Source organism: Natator depressus, chromosome 9, assembly GCF_965152275.1.
Source record: "Natator depressus isolate rNatDep1 chromosome 9, rNatDep2.hap1, whole genome shotgun sequence".
NCBI classification, from domain to species: domain Eukaryota; kingdom Metazoa; phylum Chordata; order Testudines; family Cheloniidae; genus Natator; species Natator depressus.
In genome coordinates, this window is record NC_134242.1 from 26,858,682 (window position 1) to 26,876,291 (window position 17,610).

Here is a 17,610-nt window from a genome sequence, read left to right on the forward strand (position 1 = left end):
AAGTCAAAGTGTGATTTGGGCCAGAGTAGTGGCTCTAAGTATGGCACTGTAGCAACCCCTATTTATTCTCTCAATAACTTCCATAACACATTTGCTCCGCAGACAAGTCAAACATGGATTGTTATAATTGCTACCATTGCCATTCAATCTGATCTGAAAAATCAAACTGCATCCTCCAACTTTTACATCACCATCACCACAACCACCACCGCAAATGGTGATAAAAATTCTCCAATCAGGGACTTATCTGACAATGATGATGATGTATAAGGCAAAACAGAGTTTAATACTCTCCCATAGTGGTACAGGCTCTGCCACGCAAGCACCAGTAAAAGCCTGTCTTTTTATCAAGTAAGTGTAATGCCAACAGACTCTGGTCATCAGCAGGCAGGATCGAACTGGGGACCTCTACAGCTTGTGCATGAGCCTCTATGGCATGAGCTAAAAGCCAACTGCCTGCTAGCTAAGGCTGTGGAGCAGACTCATTAATCTCTCTCTCTCCCCCTCCCCCAATGGGACAGAACACCACACCCAGAAGGTGTGTGGGTTACATAAGCAGATATGTCTCAGACAGTATGCCTTCACTAAAGTACTGCAGGTGTAATTTCCACCTTGGGTAGACATATCTGTACTTGCTCTGATTGAGCTAGTGTGCTAAAAATAGAAGCGAATCCACACTGGCATAAGTGGCAGGAGAATCTAGCCACTCCAGTACGATCCCATCTGAAAACAAAAAGGTACATACTTGGGTGGCTAGCCCCTCCCGCTGCCATGGATATACTTCTATTTTTAGCACTCTAGCATGGGTATGTCCACCCAAGCTGGAAATTACACCTTCCAGCTCTAGTGCAGACATACTCAAAGGCACACAGAAAGAATAGATATGATAAGACTATGATAGCCTTCTCTTGAGTACCTCTGGTTCCGTGCACAGGGATATCTAGGCAGAAGAAACTTCCAAGTCTTAATATGTTCATGAGAAGATCATATCAAAGGAGGCATTTAAATTTTCTGTGCACTAGGAAAGTTTTATGGGAAGAAAGTACTGTGACAAAGTTCCTGCTCCACCTTGGTGGGTCTTGGGCTTATTGGCAGATTTACTCGCCTTGGAGCTTCACGGCAGCCCTCAGCTTGGCCATTTTTCTGAATCCACAGTCCAGGTCGACTCCTCCTGTGTCTGACCAGGAGTTGGGAGGATTTGCGGGGAACCCGGGCCCGCCCTCTACTCCGGGTTCCAGCCCAGGGCCCTGTGGAATGCAGCTGTCTCGAGTACCTCCTGGAGCAGCTGTGCAACAGCTACAACTCCCTGGGCTACTTCCCTATGGCCTCCTCCCAACGCCTTCTTTATCCTCACCATAGGACCTTCCTCCTGGTGTCTGATAATGCTTGTACACCTCAGTCCTCAAACAGTCCGCGTTCTCACTCTCAGCTCCTAGTGCCTCTTGCTCCCAGCTCCTCACACGCACACCACAAACTGAAGTGAGCTCCTTTTTAAAACCCAGGTGCCCTGATTAGCCTGCCTTAATTGATTCTAGCAGCTTCTTGATTGGCTGCAGGTGTTCTAATCAGCCTGTCTTAATTGTCTTTGATTGTTCTGGAATCTTCCTTGTTACCTTACCCAGGGAAAAGGGACCTACTTAGCCTGGGGCTAATATATCTGCCTTCTATTACTCTCCAATAGCCATCTAGCCTGACCCTGTCACAGTACTTAGACAGAAGGGACTGGTTCCATCTTAGCCCAAGTGGAATCTTGCTACTGAAACAGCAAATGAGCAAATGTTGGGAGATTTAAACTAGGAGTTCAGGAAAAACCAAGTGGTACTGAGGAATACTCAAGTTAGTCAAAGAAATATGCTAAGGAAGTCAATAACCCAAAGGTATCTTTGTATCCAATAAAGGGTAGGACAGAAATTACAGCTGAATTGGAGAAGGAACCAGCTTGAGATCAGAGAGGTAAGTTACAAAAAAAAGTAAGTGTGTCAAGACAAAGGAATTAAATAATATACAGACATGGCAAATAAAATGAAACCAAACCTACATGTCTCTATACCAACCATTATGCCTGGCAATGAAGATGATCTTGAAATAATAGGCATCTCTGAAATATGTTGCAATGACAAAATAAAATATACTATAAATTATACAGGAAGGATAGGTTAGGTTGCAGAGGTGGGGGGATAGCACTATATCAAAATTATCCCATAGAATCTAACAAGAACCATACAGTAGGGTCCATATGGATAAAAATGCTAAGCGATAAGAATACAAATGTTTTGGTACATTCATACTACTGACCTCTTGATCAGGAAAAGTATGCTAAGTGCACAATGCTGAGGGAAATCAAAAAGGTAACAAAATATAATGATGTTGCAATAATGGGTGACTTCAACTGCCTGCATATAGAACAATTAAATATCACAAGTTTTAGAGAATTTGGCACCTTAAACAACTGCTTCTTGGACCAACTACACAAAAGGAGAGGTTGGTAAGTATTTAAAGTTAAACGATGTAATTAATAGCAGTATTCAGTGTAATTACTATAGTAACTCTAAGGATGCAAAACTGGCAAGTTTCTGATAGCCACCTGTGTGTGTAAACTTAGGTATGACACTGCCAAGATGCAACATTTTCACGGTAATTGAGACTGACATCTTAATGGTAATGAGAATACCCTGTGCTGGAGGGAGGCAAGAGAGGGCAATTGTGATTTGGGGGTATTAAATATTTATCCATTTCACATCCCTTTATTACTGAAATTTGCATAATATTTAATCAACAGAGTCCAGTACACCCATCCAGAAATCTTTCCATCTCTCCTTCCACTCCCCCCCTGAAACTGACTGTTTTAGATAAAATGGAACCAGGATCTGAACCACACCTGGTTTGGGGATTTGCAACACCAAAAGGTGACCGATGAGATTTGCAACAGCAAAAAGACAGCCTCCCCGGCACATCTCTGCTTTCAACATGCCTTCTGAAATTGTATACAAATATTTTCAAAGGTTGTACCTTTTTTGCTTTTGTCTATCTCTCTCCTTCTTTGAGGACGATCCCAAATGCTGACCTTTCTCCAGCTCTTCTCCAGCTGCTTTCAGGACCCTACCTTGAACTGAGGTAGGCAGTTTTGCAATCAAGGGAGCCACCAACCATACGCCTCGACGTTCAGAAGAACTAAAAGCAGAATCACAAACTTATTTCATCCAAAATCTCAATCTACTCTTCACATCATTCTCAGTCATTGTAACCAATTGCAATGAGACAGATGATAAAGTTTTTTCTGGGATAGCTAGCATTTGCTGAGCAGCCACAAATGATACATTCCAAAAATTCAGGGATAACACCAATGTTTACTGTTGAACAAGTAAACCAGTAACCTTCAGGTAACATTTCCTAAACATTCCCATTTCAAGTGCAAAAAGCCTTTATAAGTTTCGAAGTTTTCACTTCATTCTATGCATTATTAACCATTATGTCAGTTAAAATAATTTAAAAGGTGCTACACAAAAATACCTTAGGAATGTCTTTTTACCATTCTGTCTTGTATTACTTGTGTCAGCATTTCCAACAAAGTTTGGATTGAAGAGGCCTATACCAGAGTTAGAAGAGTTATTGTTTAGATCAGCGGATTGCTGAAACACCTCTATTGTCGCCTTTGCAATATTATCCAACAAGCTGTTCATTTCAGCCACAGACCCAGAACCCTACAGTGAAACATAAGTAAACTAGCATATTCATGGTATGTTTGCTCATGGGCTAGGTTCAAATTTTACATACTTTAATAAATTAAAGATTTTGTAAGTACATTAAAAGAACCAAATACTTACAGGTTCCTTCATGCACTGTTTGATCATTAGCTGGAGCTCCAACCAAGATTGCCTGAGAGTCCATTGATCTAAGTTCTGAGTAAAATTATTAAAATGAAAAATATTTGTGTCAAGTTTATTGTAGAAATTTTTTTAACTCTCTTAACTGGAACAATTTAAATCATGTCACCACAGTAGATCACCACACTGTTCTTTAAAACTTTCAAAGCTTTAAGTTTTTCAAAGCAATTCAAGGACCTATCAGCCCAATCGTTATCCCTTTGCATTCTCCCTACCCCCAAAATCAGCTCATCAATATTTTTAACCAATTCAAATTTTCTGATGCGGCAATGGCTGTTCATTACAAATTGTAATGTGTTCAGACAGAACGATCAAAAACTGAATTCACTGACATGATGTTTTGTCATCAATGCAGACCAAATCACGCTCAGCATTAGGTCACCTAAATATGATCAAACTATAACTCCAACAGGGTTTGATCATAATTATCTGATGTGAGGATGAATATGATTTGTCCTTGTCCACACTGGCCAGCATCATGTTAGCTAACTCAATTCTTCACAATGGTATTCAAACATGATACAATTTTCTAGTGAAGACATGCCCAGAGAGGAAGTAGATGGTAAAACAACCCACTAGGCTTGAAATCACTGTTGTAACAAAGTAAAAACAATTCTGTATTCTTCTAAACATTGTCCTGTAGTTAATATGTTCTTGGCTTTAGTACCTCCTACTATTTATATACAGTCATTTGGATGCAAAGGGAGTTCCCGATCATCTTATGTACTGCACAGGAAATTAACACCACAAATGTGATGTTGTGAAAGTAATCCACTGTATCTATCCTGGAAGTGGTGATTACATGGCTAAAATCATGCTGTCAGTTATGTTTTCTAGAGGGCTCTGTAAGTGGTTATTTTCCACTGTCAAATTTTACATAAGAGTAAAAAGCAAGAACCTGAGTGGGTGGATAAACAACTTCCAAGTTAAATCAATGCCAAAAATAAAGCACCTCTCAGCTACTGTAGACTGTTAATTGAGAGGAGATTATTTTCCCATTGACACACTGGGGCTTTACACAGGTGCAGTAATTTCTATAAGTGTTTTTCATTTATTTTCCCCACATCAATAGGGGAAACACAACCTCGAGATAATTCCATCATTAGGATGAGATTTACCACCTGAAGAATGGATGGGGGTTTGGTCCCTGTCCACTGTCTACCATGCTGACTAATATTGTTTCTTGTTTCCTTGTATTCCCTCATTTGTCTGTATCCAGCCATTGTCTTTTCTTATATGTAGATTATAAGATCCTTGGGGCAGGATCCTTTTTGTTCTCATAAAATCATAGAATATCAGGATTGGAAGGGACCTCAGGAGGTCATCTAGTCCAACCCCCTGCTCAAAGCAGGACCGATCCCCAACTAAATCATCCAGACAGGGCTTTGTCAAGCCTGACCTTAAAAACCTCTAAGGAAGGAGATTCCACCACCTCCCTAGTAACCCATTCCAGTGCTTCACCACCGTCCTAGTGAAAAAGTTTTTCCTAATATCCAACCTAAACCCCCCCACTGCAACTTGAGACCATTACTCCTTGTTCTGTCATCTGCTACCACTGAGAACAGCCTAGATCCATCCTCTTTGGAACCTCCTTTCAGATAGTTGAAAGCAGCTATCAAATCCCCCCTTACTCTTCTCTTCTGCAGATTAAATAATTCCAGTTCCCTCAGCCTCTCCTCATAAATCATATGCTCCAGCTCCCCCCTTCTGTGTTTGTACAGCTCCTAGCACAATGGGATCCTGGTGGATGACTAAGGCTCCTATGCACTATGATAACACAAATAATAAACAACAAAGACATTGGGGGATTGGCTGGAGTTCAGGGCTGTGTCCCCAAAACCCTGTGCCTCTGCACTGGCTCAGATATTCTTCAACAGAGCTGTACTGCCAACAATGGCTCCGCCCACGGCTGCTCTGGAACCCACCTCAAAGACAGCACAGAGATTTTTCTTTTTACCTATCAGTTAATACAGCCCCAGAATTGATTCACTTTTCACTGGATTCCCTGGTGATTGCTAGGATGGGATAGGAGTGATTAGAGTAGTGCCCCTGTCTTTTCCACAAGTAGATCCCTGACTCCTCTGGAGAACCCTCTTTGGTATTGGGCGTGGGAGGTGCTGGGGAGACATCTGACCAACTTTCTCTTTTACATGAAGGGTAGAGACACTTATCACATAGATCAACTTGGGGTGACCTGGCACCCATTTTGGTGTTTGGGCATATATGGAAAGCAAGGGAAGTTACACCTGCTGAACGTTTACTGTAAATAATAATTCCCACATGCAGATCTGAATAATTAGGGTTTGCAGGCATGATGTGACTGCACCCTAATAGGCTATACTCTGAACTGTCATGTTTCCAGACCAGGGTTCATAGAGGGTGAATCATTCCGTTGGAGGAAACAGACAGCCACCAGATATCTACAGTGTAATATGCTTCTTGGAGCAACTGGTCCTGGAATCCACCAGAGGAGAGGCAATTCTTGATTTAGTCCTAAGTGGAGCACAGGATCTGGACCAAGAGGTGAATATAGCTGGACCGCTTGTAATAGTGACCATAATATAATTAAATTTAATATCCCTGTGGCAGGAAAAACACCACAGCGGACCAACACTGTAGCATTTAATTTCAGAAAGGGGAACTACACAAAAGTGAGGAGGTTAGTTAAACAGAAATTAAAGGGTACAGTGCCAAAAGTGAAATCTCTGCAAGCTGCGTGGAAACTTTTTAAAGACACCATAATAGAGGCTCAACTTAAATGTATACCCCAAATTAAAAAACATAGTAAGAGAACCAAAAAAGAGCCACTGTGTCTAAACAAAGTAAAAGAAGCAGTGAGAGTCAAAAAGGCATCCTTTAAAAAGTGGAAGTTAAATCCTAGTGAGGAAAATAGAAAGGACACTGGCAAATGAAGTGTAAAAATATAATTAGGAAGGCCAAAAAAGAATTTGAGGAACAGTTAGCCAAAGACTCAAAAAGTAATAGCAATTTTTTTTTAAAGTACATCAGAAGTAAGAAGCTTGCTAAACAACCAGTGGGGCCACTGGACAATCGAGGTGCTAAAGGAGCACTCAAGGATGATAAGGCTATTGCGGAGAAACTAAATGAATTCTTTGCATCGGTCTTCATGGCTGAGGATGTGAGGGAGATTCCCATTCCTGAGCCATTCTTTTTAGGTGACAGATCTGAGGAACTGTCCCAGATTGAGGTATCATTAGAGGAGGTTCTGGAACAAATTGATAAATTAAACAGCAATAAGTCACCAGGACCAGATGGTATTCACCCAAGAGTTCTGAGGGAACTCAAATGAGAAATTGCAGAACTACTAACTGTAGTCTGTAACCTATCATTTAAATCAGCTTCTGTACCAAATGACTGGAGGATAGCTAATGTGATGCCAATTTTTAAAAAAAGCTCCAGAGGTGATCCCGGAAATTATAGGCCTGCAAGCCTGACTTCAGTAGTGGGCAAACTGGTTGAAACTATAATAAAGAACAATATTGTCAGACATATAGATGAACATAATTTGTTGAAGAGTCAAGGGAAATTATTCCTCACCAATCTACTAGAATTCTTTGAGGGGGTCAACAAGCATGTGGACCAAGGGGACCAAGTGAATATAGTGTACTCAGAAAGCCTTTGACAAGGTCCCTCATCAAAGGCTCTTACGCAAAGAAAGCTGTCACGGGATAAGAGGGAAGGTGCTCTCATGGTTTGGTAACTGATTAAAAGATAGGAAATAAAAGGTAGGTATAAATGGTCAGTTTTCAGAATGGAGAGAGGTAAATAGTGGTGTCCCCCAGGGGTCTGTTTTGGGACCAGTCCTATTCAACATATTCATAAATGATCTGGAAAAAGGGGTAAAGAGTGAGGTGGAAAATTTTGCAGATGATACAAAATTACTCAAGATAGTTAAGACCCCGGCAGACTGTGAAGAGCTACAAAAGGATCTCTTAAAACTGGGTGACTGGGCAACAAAATGGCAGATGAAATTTAATGTTGATAAACGCAAAGTGATGCACTTTGGAAAGCATAATCCCAACTATACATATAAAATGATGTGGGTCTAAATTAGCTGTTACCACTCAAGAAAGAGATCTTGGAGTCATTGTGGATAGTTCTCTGAAAACATCTACTCAATGTGCAGCGGCAGTCAAAAAAGCGAACAGAATGTCGATAATCATTAGGAAAGATAGATAATAGGACAGAAAATATCATGTTGCCTCTATATAAATCCATAGTACTCCCACATCTTGAATACTGTCTGCAGATGTGGTTGCCCCATATCAAAAAAGATATATTGGAATTGGAAAAGGTTCAGAAAAGGGCAACAAAAAAGATTAGGGGTATGGATGGCTTCCGTATGAAGAGAGATTAATAAAACTGGGACTTTTCAGCTTGGAAAAGAGATGACTAAGGGGAGATATGATTGAGGTCTATAAAATCATGACTGGGGTAGAGAAAGAAGATAAGGAACTGTTGTTTACTACTTCTCATAATACAAGAACTAGGGGTCACCAAATGAAATTAATAGGCAGCAGATTTAAAACAAATAAAAGGAAGTATTTTTTCACACAATGCACAGTCAACCTGTGGAACTCCTTGCCAGAGGATGTTGTGAAGGCCAAGACCATAACAGCGTTCAAAAAAAGAACTAGATAAATTCATGGAGGATAGGTCCATCAATGGATATTAGCCAGGATGGGCAGGAATGGTGTCCCTAGCCTCTGTTTGCCAGAAGCTGGGAATGAGTGACGGTGGATGGATCACTTGATGATTACCTGTTATGTTCATTCCCTCTGAGGAACCTAGCATTGGCCACCGTCGGAAGTCAGGATACTGGGCTAGATGGACCTTTGATCTGACCCAGTAGGGTCATTCTTATGTAATACTTTATCATCTAAATCAGCATTTGTAAAAGTTCAGGTCCTGACCCAGTAATGGGTTGCGGCACGTAAGGCATTGGGTCACTCCGGTCAGCACCACCGACCGGGCCATTGAAAGTCCCGTCAGCGGTGCTGCCCAGCTAAGGTAGGCTAGTGCCTACCTGTTCCGACACCACGCTGCACCCCGGAGGTGGCCAGCAGCAGGTCTGGCTTCAAGGCAGGGGGGCCACTGGGCTCCCTGCACTGCCCCCACCCCGAGCACTGGTTCCACACTCCCATTGGCCAGGAACCCTAACTGCTTGCATGCCTCCACCTAGGAGCCAGACCTGCTGCTGGCTGCTTCAGGCGCAGGGCGGTCCACGGTGCTAGAACAGGCGGGGAAGCCTGCCTCTGCACCCTAGCTGCGCTGCTGACCGGGAGCTGCCAGAGGTACATCCGCACCCCAACCCTGCACCCTAACCCCTGCCCAGCCCTGAGCCCCCCCAACCCAGAACCCCTTCCTGCACCCCAAACCCCTCATCCCTGGCCCTACACCCAGCCCAGAGCCCTGACCCCCTCCTGCACCCCAACCCCCTACCCCAGCCCAGAGCCCCTCCCACACCCCAATCCCCTCATCCCCAGCTCCGTTGGATCGTGGGCATCAGTTTTCTTCAACTGGGTCCCCAGAAAAAAAGTTTGAAAACCACTGATCTAAATCATCCAAATTTCTGAATGCCATTAGTGACAGCAGGAGCAGAAAAGAGGAAGGAGACTGAACTGATTGAAAGAGATTCAGAGTTAGTTTTGTGATATGAGTCTTCAGAACAGATTTTCTCTCTCTTTTCTGACCTCTCCAAGATATCTAAATATCTTAAAAAGCTGCTTACTATTTCTGTAAACTCTTTTCATCTCAAGTCTCTTACTCATTTGAAAACATTTGTCAAAGTTGCGTGCTGCTGTAGATTTCACAGATCTACTGAACTTTAATAAATTTTTAATACCTGTTAAAAATTATTAGTTCCCATTCTTAAAATCTACACTTCAAAAGTCGCTGAGTGTAACAAACTTACAAAAGCAAAGAAATTCAAAGCCACAGCTTTGCATTATAAGTATCTCATTGGATAGTGATGTTACATACAACATGGTTTTGAGCTACAAATTTTGATCCAGTTGGATGGGTTAAAGACAGATTAAGAATTTTTACTCTAAAATGCCTCATGTTTTTCTAGGGCCAGTAAGAAGCTTTATGTTAAATTTTCTATCTTGCTGCTTTAAAGTATGATACAATATGTTAAAATAAAAACTAGGGATAAAAGGGATAAAGGATAAAAACTATGGTAATCATAGGATGGCTATGTCTAAACTACAGACGTCTGCTGGCATGGCTGTGCTGGTCAGTGAAGTAGCGTGATCCCTGACAGACAGCTGTGAAAGCAGAAGTCTGTAGTGTAGATGCAGCAAAACTGTGTTTTTACTGATATAGTTAGGTTTCACTTGGTAGGCATAGTTTTACTATACTGCTGTCAAATGCAGTTTTGCTGGTAATAGGTACACCCACACCAGGAGCTCTCTACCTATATAGCATACTCATATTATTATAATGGTCAAACACTCCTGGACTAGATCTCGAAACTCCAGCCAATATACTTTGTGCTTCTAACAGAGGATGAAACACACAAATGGACAAACGTGGATTTGATTTTGGAGAGTACGCTTGAATAGAAACTTTTGCTGGTCAATAAAAGTACTTGACAGGAAATATCTATCAACTACAAAAAATAGGGAGAAAGGGAACTCAGGGTTGTCAGCTCTTCTGCTTTTGGTTGCGGCTGGAGCCTGAGTCACGATGACAGAAGAAGCTCCAGCCCTTGCATGAATTTCAGCCCTGCCTGGGAGGGAAATCCCCTCTGATTGGCCGCTATTTCCACTTCCCTCGCTCTTGGAGAAGTACAGCTAATCAGGGCTGCTGCAGGAAGCAGGAAAAGCCCCAGCTCCTCTCCATAGGAGCTGGGAGAAAGGAGCAGATAGAGCCCAGTATCTCAGAGTGGTTCTGTTCCCTCCTCCCCTCTCTTCTCCTGAGAACAATGGGTCAAGTCTCCTTTCTCCTCCTCCTTCCTGCAACACCTAGAAAGGGAAAGGGGGGTGTGTGAAGAGGCCCTGAAGTTGCCTGGCCCCAAGGCTGGGGAAAAGAGAGAAGGGGGTGAAGAACCCCTGGAGCTGCCCCACTCCCAGGCCTGGGAAGAGGCATAAGAGAACCCAGTTGCAGCACCTGCCCAGGCCTGGGAGGAGGGATCAAGAACCCAAAGAGTTACATGAGGAGCAGAGATGGAAGTTGCTGTACAGGCAGATGTCGGGGCTGGAGGTGGGCAAAACGCTAATTAATGAAAATTCTGAAGAGAAGTTGGAAGCACTGAACAACCAGTTATCAAGAGCTCCCTGCAGCAAGGGGACAAAATCATCATACTCAGATCTGGGAGAACTGGCATTGGCAACACTAATTGTTTCTCATGGGGACTGGGGTGGGCAAAAGACAGGCCCAAAATGCATTGACAAAAAAAAATATCTCATGATTGGAGGGGAGGGGGTCTGAGTAATTACTTTTGACCTTTGGGAGTTGGTAATATTGGGAATTGAAAGACATCTGCATTGAATTGATGGTGCTGCTGAATGAGACTTCAAGAGTTAATATCTTACAGAAATAATTTGGAATAATTTTACATTTTATTACCTGAAGTATGCGCTTGATGTGTTGCCTTTGAGCGTTGTCACCCTCTGTGCATTCTTTAATACCATGAGGGTAACAGATAAGCTGCAGTAGTTTCTGTGCTTGCTTGTTTGAAAGAACAGGATCCAATATAAGATCTTTGTCCATGCATAACCTCTCAGGCTCTTTCAAGCAGTGCTCTCCCACCCATTCCTGAAAGTAATCAAACAGCTGGATCGATGTCAATATAACACTCATTTTTCACATATGCAATGCACACAAAACACATTTTCCACATGCAGATATTCACAAACTGAAAACCAGTTCCACATAAGTCTATATGATACTTGAAATTTCACCTTCATTCAGTAATTTATAACCCTTAAAAGTACAGTACACTTTCAACTGTTTTCCAAAATTTGTTTCCTTAAAAACACTAAAAGCAGATTGATAATTAACTGATTCTACCAAATGATATCCACAAGTTGCATGAGCACTTTTTACCAGCTAATTCATGGAGCATCACTGGCATTTCTCAGGTAAGGCCTGCTATTCCAGCCACCAAAAGGGCAGGGTGTTTGAGGTTCAACTGGGAAAAATAGTGTTAATTAAAAAGACTGGAACATACTGAAGACTATAGGCCAAATTCACCCCCATTTTAGCTCCACTGACTTTTAAATGACCTCTGGTCAAAGCCAAGCAACTACAAGGGAGAACTCAGATTCAAATACCATAAGAAAAAGACGTACAGTACAACCTCAAAGTCTGTTTTGCATTCAAACATATTAAAGCCTCTTACATGACAGATTTTTGACAAAAATAATGTTGTCTATAAAGAAAAGCTAGGAGAAACAGTTTTACAAATTACCTGCTGGCAAATAGTTCTTAGCACATATCTAGCATATTCACTTAGACTAGCAGTTTCTATGGAAATAGCTTTTCCACATTTCAGTGTGTGAGAGGCACCCCAAATTTCATCATCATTAAGGTCATCTAATAAACCTCTCATAGTGAAGTCCTCATTCTTCAAAGAGTTAACACCGCTGCTGCCAATTTCAGCATCACCTACACAGCAGAAGCACAGGAGTACAAAAGTGAAAATCTTATTGAAGTCTTGAGATTTTGAATTTGCATAGTCAGTTAAGGAAGCATTCGAAGGTATGTCCTAGCTGAGAAACAACGCAGAAATGAAGTTTGTGCACAGCCAATTAGACAGCAGGCAACACAAATAAAAACTGGATATTAGAAAAGTACAATTTTTGAAAATGTTACTTCCTTATTTTGCTTCATATATTTTTCATTAAAATGAAATTTACTTTTTCTGAACTAGAAAAAGTTACACAAACCAAACCAAGAAAGAGACTACATCCTTCCTACCCCCAGTAACGAGTACTCATGGGCACACAGACTTGATTTGGCTGTAAAATAAGGAAAAGTTGGGTTACTCTTCCTTTTAGGTGTCCCTTTTTTCCAAGTCTTCTCTCTTACTCTGATTTATTAACTCTCGATAGATCAAGAGACAAGTTTTGACTGGTGGTCACCTTAGCCCACCTTACTATGAACTTCTTGACAAGAGAGATTTATTTTCCTGGGAATGGAAAAGGGCAATGCATGCTGAGGGAGCCCTGTCAGAAAGGGCAAACACTGAATAACCCATCCTTTCTGCAAATCATCAGCACAACTGCACAAACTCAACCTCAATATTTAATTTTGGCAGTGGGAAAGGGGACAGACTAAGCAAAGTAAGATTGCTTGGGCAAGAAGCAGAAATAAATATTTGCATAATGCCCTATGTTGAAATGGCAACTAACAACCTTTGAAGAGTTTGAAATCTTACATCAAAGCGCTCTCTCACAATGCAAGATGCAACTACTATTTTTAACAGTGAGAAATAAGCCCCGAATGCTAAATATAATTTCACAACTGTTGTGGGACTGTCTGAGATCATGCATTACGTAGGAAAACAGTTATGTTTCCAGGTGATATGTAAGTTAGTGGGACAACATACCCATTCTAGCATTTAGCAGAAAACTCTTGTGGACCTTAACTGGTCTGCCATATGCTCTCTCCACCACTTATCAAGCACCACGATTTGATCTAATGACAATCTCAAAAACTAATATGGCACAGGAAGTCCGGACGATTCAGCCAGTTAAAACACCTTGATACAGCCACATGAACCAATATTCCATAAAACATCCCCATCAAGTCAATCGCCATTTAAATGGTCATCCAAGCATCTGCTCATCTTCCTGTTGTCCTTGATGGTTAAAAGTCTCTCTGCTATTCCAGCTCAACTCCTTTAAAACAGAGACATCAAATTTTGCTTTTTGGCTGTCTCTACAATGGGATTTTTTTTGTTAAAATCTTACACCACTGCTGCCACTGCCACAGAAATACCAGTGATAGTAACAAAGAAACTGCTAATGTAGACAGAGTTATAAGCAGCACAGGTATTTTTACCACAATCATGTCTACACTTGCTCAGAGCAAGTCTGCACAATGCGGTGCTTAAAATGTCAGCAGCTGCTGGTGACCTGTGTACGATGCTTGTTCTCCCACCATTACCAGTGGGAAGCTGCACCAGTGGAAAAATGTCCTTATCTCAAGATCTATTTCATCATATGAAATCCTCACAGTTTGTATCACGTCGATGTTATTCTCCAATAAGCAGTACCCTGAATCTCTCCTTAACAGGATTAAAACCACCTGTACTTTTTACTCATCAAAATTAGAGGACACATTATGATAGACTGGCTTGTAACTGAACACTGCCTTCTTATGTATAGAATAGATCACTACCTGCTGCTATATCAGTGTATTTGACTGACTGAGCTTGATGAGACGCTGATTCTTCAACTAACTCTGCACAGCGGGATCCCCGCACCCATGTGCAGGGCTACTGAAGCCAATATATTTCCACACTCGTGTGGCACCCTACCCAGGCAGTCAGTTGCAAGATTTGGAACTAACATTTATGGTAAGAAGGGAGACTTGCCACTAATCAAGTACTACAGTTATGACTTGTTATGAGAAATAGTTATAAACAAAGTTTCTATATCCAGCCCCTCTCTTCTGAGCATGGAAGGCACAGGTAGTGTTGATATGTAGCAGAAAATCCCCCTACACACATTTCTAAAATTCTTACTTAACAAACCATAGCAACATTTTAAAAAAATAACTCTTTATTAATTTTGATTAGAAAAGATCAATGGCATGGCAAACATATTTCCAAATGGACTGAAAGCAAGAAAATAAGAAAAGAAGATCTTGGAAAACTGAAATCTTGTAAAAAAAAAATCCCCCCAAAACTAACATAACCCAGAACTAAACCAACAATTAAGGGAATTAATAAGTTAAAACATACAGGGCCCTAAGCATGAGATATTTATACAGTATTTACTCAGTTCTTCTAAGCCAACCCCCGGCCATGGAAGTCAATAGGAGTTTGCCTGACTAATGATCTGAGGATCTGGCACATTATAGTTAATAGAGATTAGTCAGAAATGGAATATCGCATCTGACCTGCAGGGCTTGGGCCCAACTCTAGTAATGCCACTATAGTCCAATCTACAGTGCTTCAACAGTAACCATAACACAGCAAAAAAACAAACAAAACGGGCCTAAAAAACAGACCGAATGACACAAAATAGGACAAAATGTATGTGAATGGATAATAATGACATGTGAGCCCGAATCTGCCTTTCTTGCACACCATAACCATCTACATGTTGTTATGGTTATCAAGCTTGGTATTTGCAACTGCAAATCACATACCAACAAGGGTAGGATGACCAGATGTCCCGATTTTATAGGGACAGCCCCGATATTTGGGGCTTTGTCTTATATAGGCGCCTATTTACCCCCTACCCCTCTGTCTCGATTTTTCATACTTGCTGTCTGGTCAGCCTAAACAAGGGAGACCTAGTTACGCAGATGTTACGAGTTATTTATTGTACAGAAGGAAGCTAAAAAAATTCTACTTTTCTGAACTGAACCCACAACATTGCAGTAAGGTTTGTGAAAAGACTACCTTGAATATACTCCTACTGCAGTTCACTATACAATTATGTCTTTCACTTTGGGGAGAGATTAAATTTTCTAAAACTGATTTCTGCTCCCCAAATTAATTACTTATTAAGCATATAACCCCATTAGGTATAGCATACCTGAGGCTTTTCTCAATAAATTAAGTGCAATTTTTAAGAAATTCATTTGAAATGTGAGAAGGGATTTTTAAAAACATCAATATTTCATCTTCCAAAATATTATATTTTGATGAGGTGAGGATGGTGGTGAGGTGGGACGGTGCTAGAGAAATGGGTGTTCTAGATCTCTGTACCATATAGCCTTTAACTGGCACAAGCTCCTGCAAGAGAGTTTGCATTGAATTGCATTGCAAATACAGAGTTTGCATTGCAATGCATAATGCAACCCGTGCACTAGTCATTTATTCAAACCTCAGCAATGCAGGAAAATAAGAATTCTAATCCAATCACTGCAAACAGCAATAAAGTATGGATGTTAGCCACAAGTATGATTTTAACTCCACCTCAATCCACCCCAAATGTAGGTGTATACTAGAGAAGTTATAATGGTATAGCTATGTCGTTTAGGGTGTGATTTTTTTTTAAAACCAGCATAGCTATACTTTTAGCATAGTATACAGTATAGCAACACTTTGGAGCATAGACCAGCCCGTACTTTATAAATCTCCACTTAGGATACACTTTTGTCAGTTTAACTATGTTGTGTCAGCAACAGCTCGAAGTATAATGTCGCCTGAATTTTTGCCAGTATAGCTTGTTTGCTCAGGAGGGCTGGAATAAGGTATGATGGCAAAAGCACAGTTTGTTGGAATATGCTGCATCCACACTGGAAGTACTTTGATGTTACACTCTACCATTATAGCTCTACCAGCAAAGTGATTCTAGTGTACAGCTGGCCTTAGGCTTAAGAACTGACACAAGTGGAGTGATAGTGAGTGCTCTGCTGTGGAAGGATTGTTTAACAATGGTTCTTTCAAGACTTCAGAAATTCAATTTCAGGCATTAGGATTTACTTGTAAGTCCAAACATGGGAATAAGTGAAGCTTAAGAATTGGATTCAGGACACTCCCCTTAGAAATGTCTTAAAACATGTTTAGACTAGGTCAAGTTAAAATTTACTGTGACTTTCTGACAGGAAGTGTGCGCAAGAGTCACATCTGCTTAAAGTCACGTTAAGTCTGGGGCTGACTCACCAGAGAAAACTTCTGTCTCTTGACCTGTGGGGGGGAAAGCTACTCATTGGTGTCAAGGAAGCACAGGAAGAATCCAAATTTGTCTTCAGTCAGGTACTTTAATAACTAAGGATCCCCAATCACAGAAGCATTCTCAAGAAAATGAATAAAACCGATTCCTTTTTTAGCCAAGTGTTAAACTGAAGATCTTCACACACACACACACACACACACACACCTCTCTGAATAATCTTACCAAGCATCAAAATTGCTTTTAAGACTGCAAACACAGCTCCCACTTCAATGCTGTTGTGAGCAGCAGTCAGAAGGTGGCGGTCACAAGAAGAGCGAATGCCTGGGAATGACTTCCCTAAGAGCAGAGAAAGAGATATATGTAGTACTGTTATTCTTTACCAGCACAGACTTCTTTATACAAGAACTTTTCTACAATGCATCAATGACTAATTCATGAGGTAAAATGCTGTTTTGCTTGAAGCTGTAGACCCAGCTGTAGTTAATTAAAATGAATGGGGGTAAGTAGTAGCATGCTAACAACAAAACTAGCTACAGTCATTTAAATCTAGGAAAATACGCTTCTGATCCTGTCTTTAATCAAGAGCCTTAAAGAAGTGTCTCAAACATAAAATTCAATAATTTAAACTGGTAAGTTGTCAAGAAAAGGAAAGTCTATTTTGGTTTCAGCTATAGAGGTTTATGAATTTTCCCCCCTCATCCTCTTCCACAACAAAGTTATTATATAAATCTAACAAAGAACATTTAATACAAATTTCTTGTTGTATAGTTCAGGCTGATTCTGCACCACTGAAGTCATTGGATATTTTTCCACACTTCAGCAGGAGGAGGACCAGGCCCGAAGTCAAGAAATGAGAAAATGGCGGTTGAACATATAAGATTTGCTATATCCACTTATGCATA

At 41.0% G+C, this 17,610-nt stretch overlaps 1 protein-coding gene across 1 annotated transcript in view; it reads right to left on the bottom strand.

The window, feature by feature from the left end:
- The window catches only part of MED12L (mediator complex subunit 12L), a 328,770-nt gene that overhangs the window by 55,589 nt on the left and 255,571 nt on the right, over positions 1-17,610 (bottom strand). Inside the window, exons 25-30 of the mRNA XM_074963764.1 lie at positions 16,931-17,044; positions 12,322-12,518; positions 11,478-11,666; positions 3,825-3,899; positions 3,511-3,701; positions 3,010-3,171 (exon numbers count right to left, since the gene is read on the bottom strand). Of these exons, the coding sequence (XP_074819865.1) occupies positions 3,010-3,171; positions 3,511-3,701; positions 3,825-3,899; positions 11,478-11,666; positions 12,322-12,518; positions 16,931-17,044 (928 nt within the window). The remainder of the gene's footprint in view (positions 1-3,009; positions 3,172-3,510; positions 3,702-3,824; positions 3,900-11,477; positions 11,667-12,321; positions 12,519-16,930; positions 17,045-17,610) is intronic.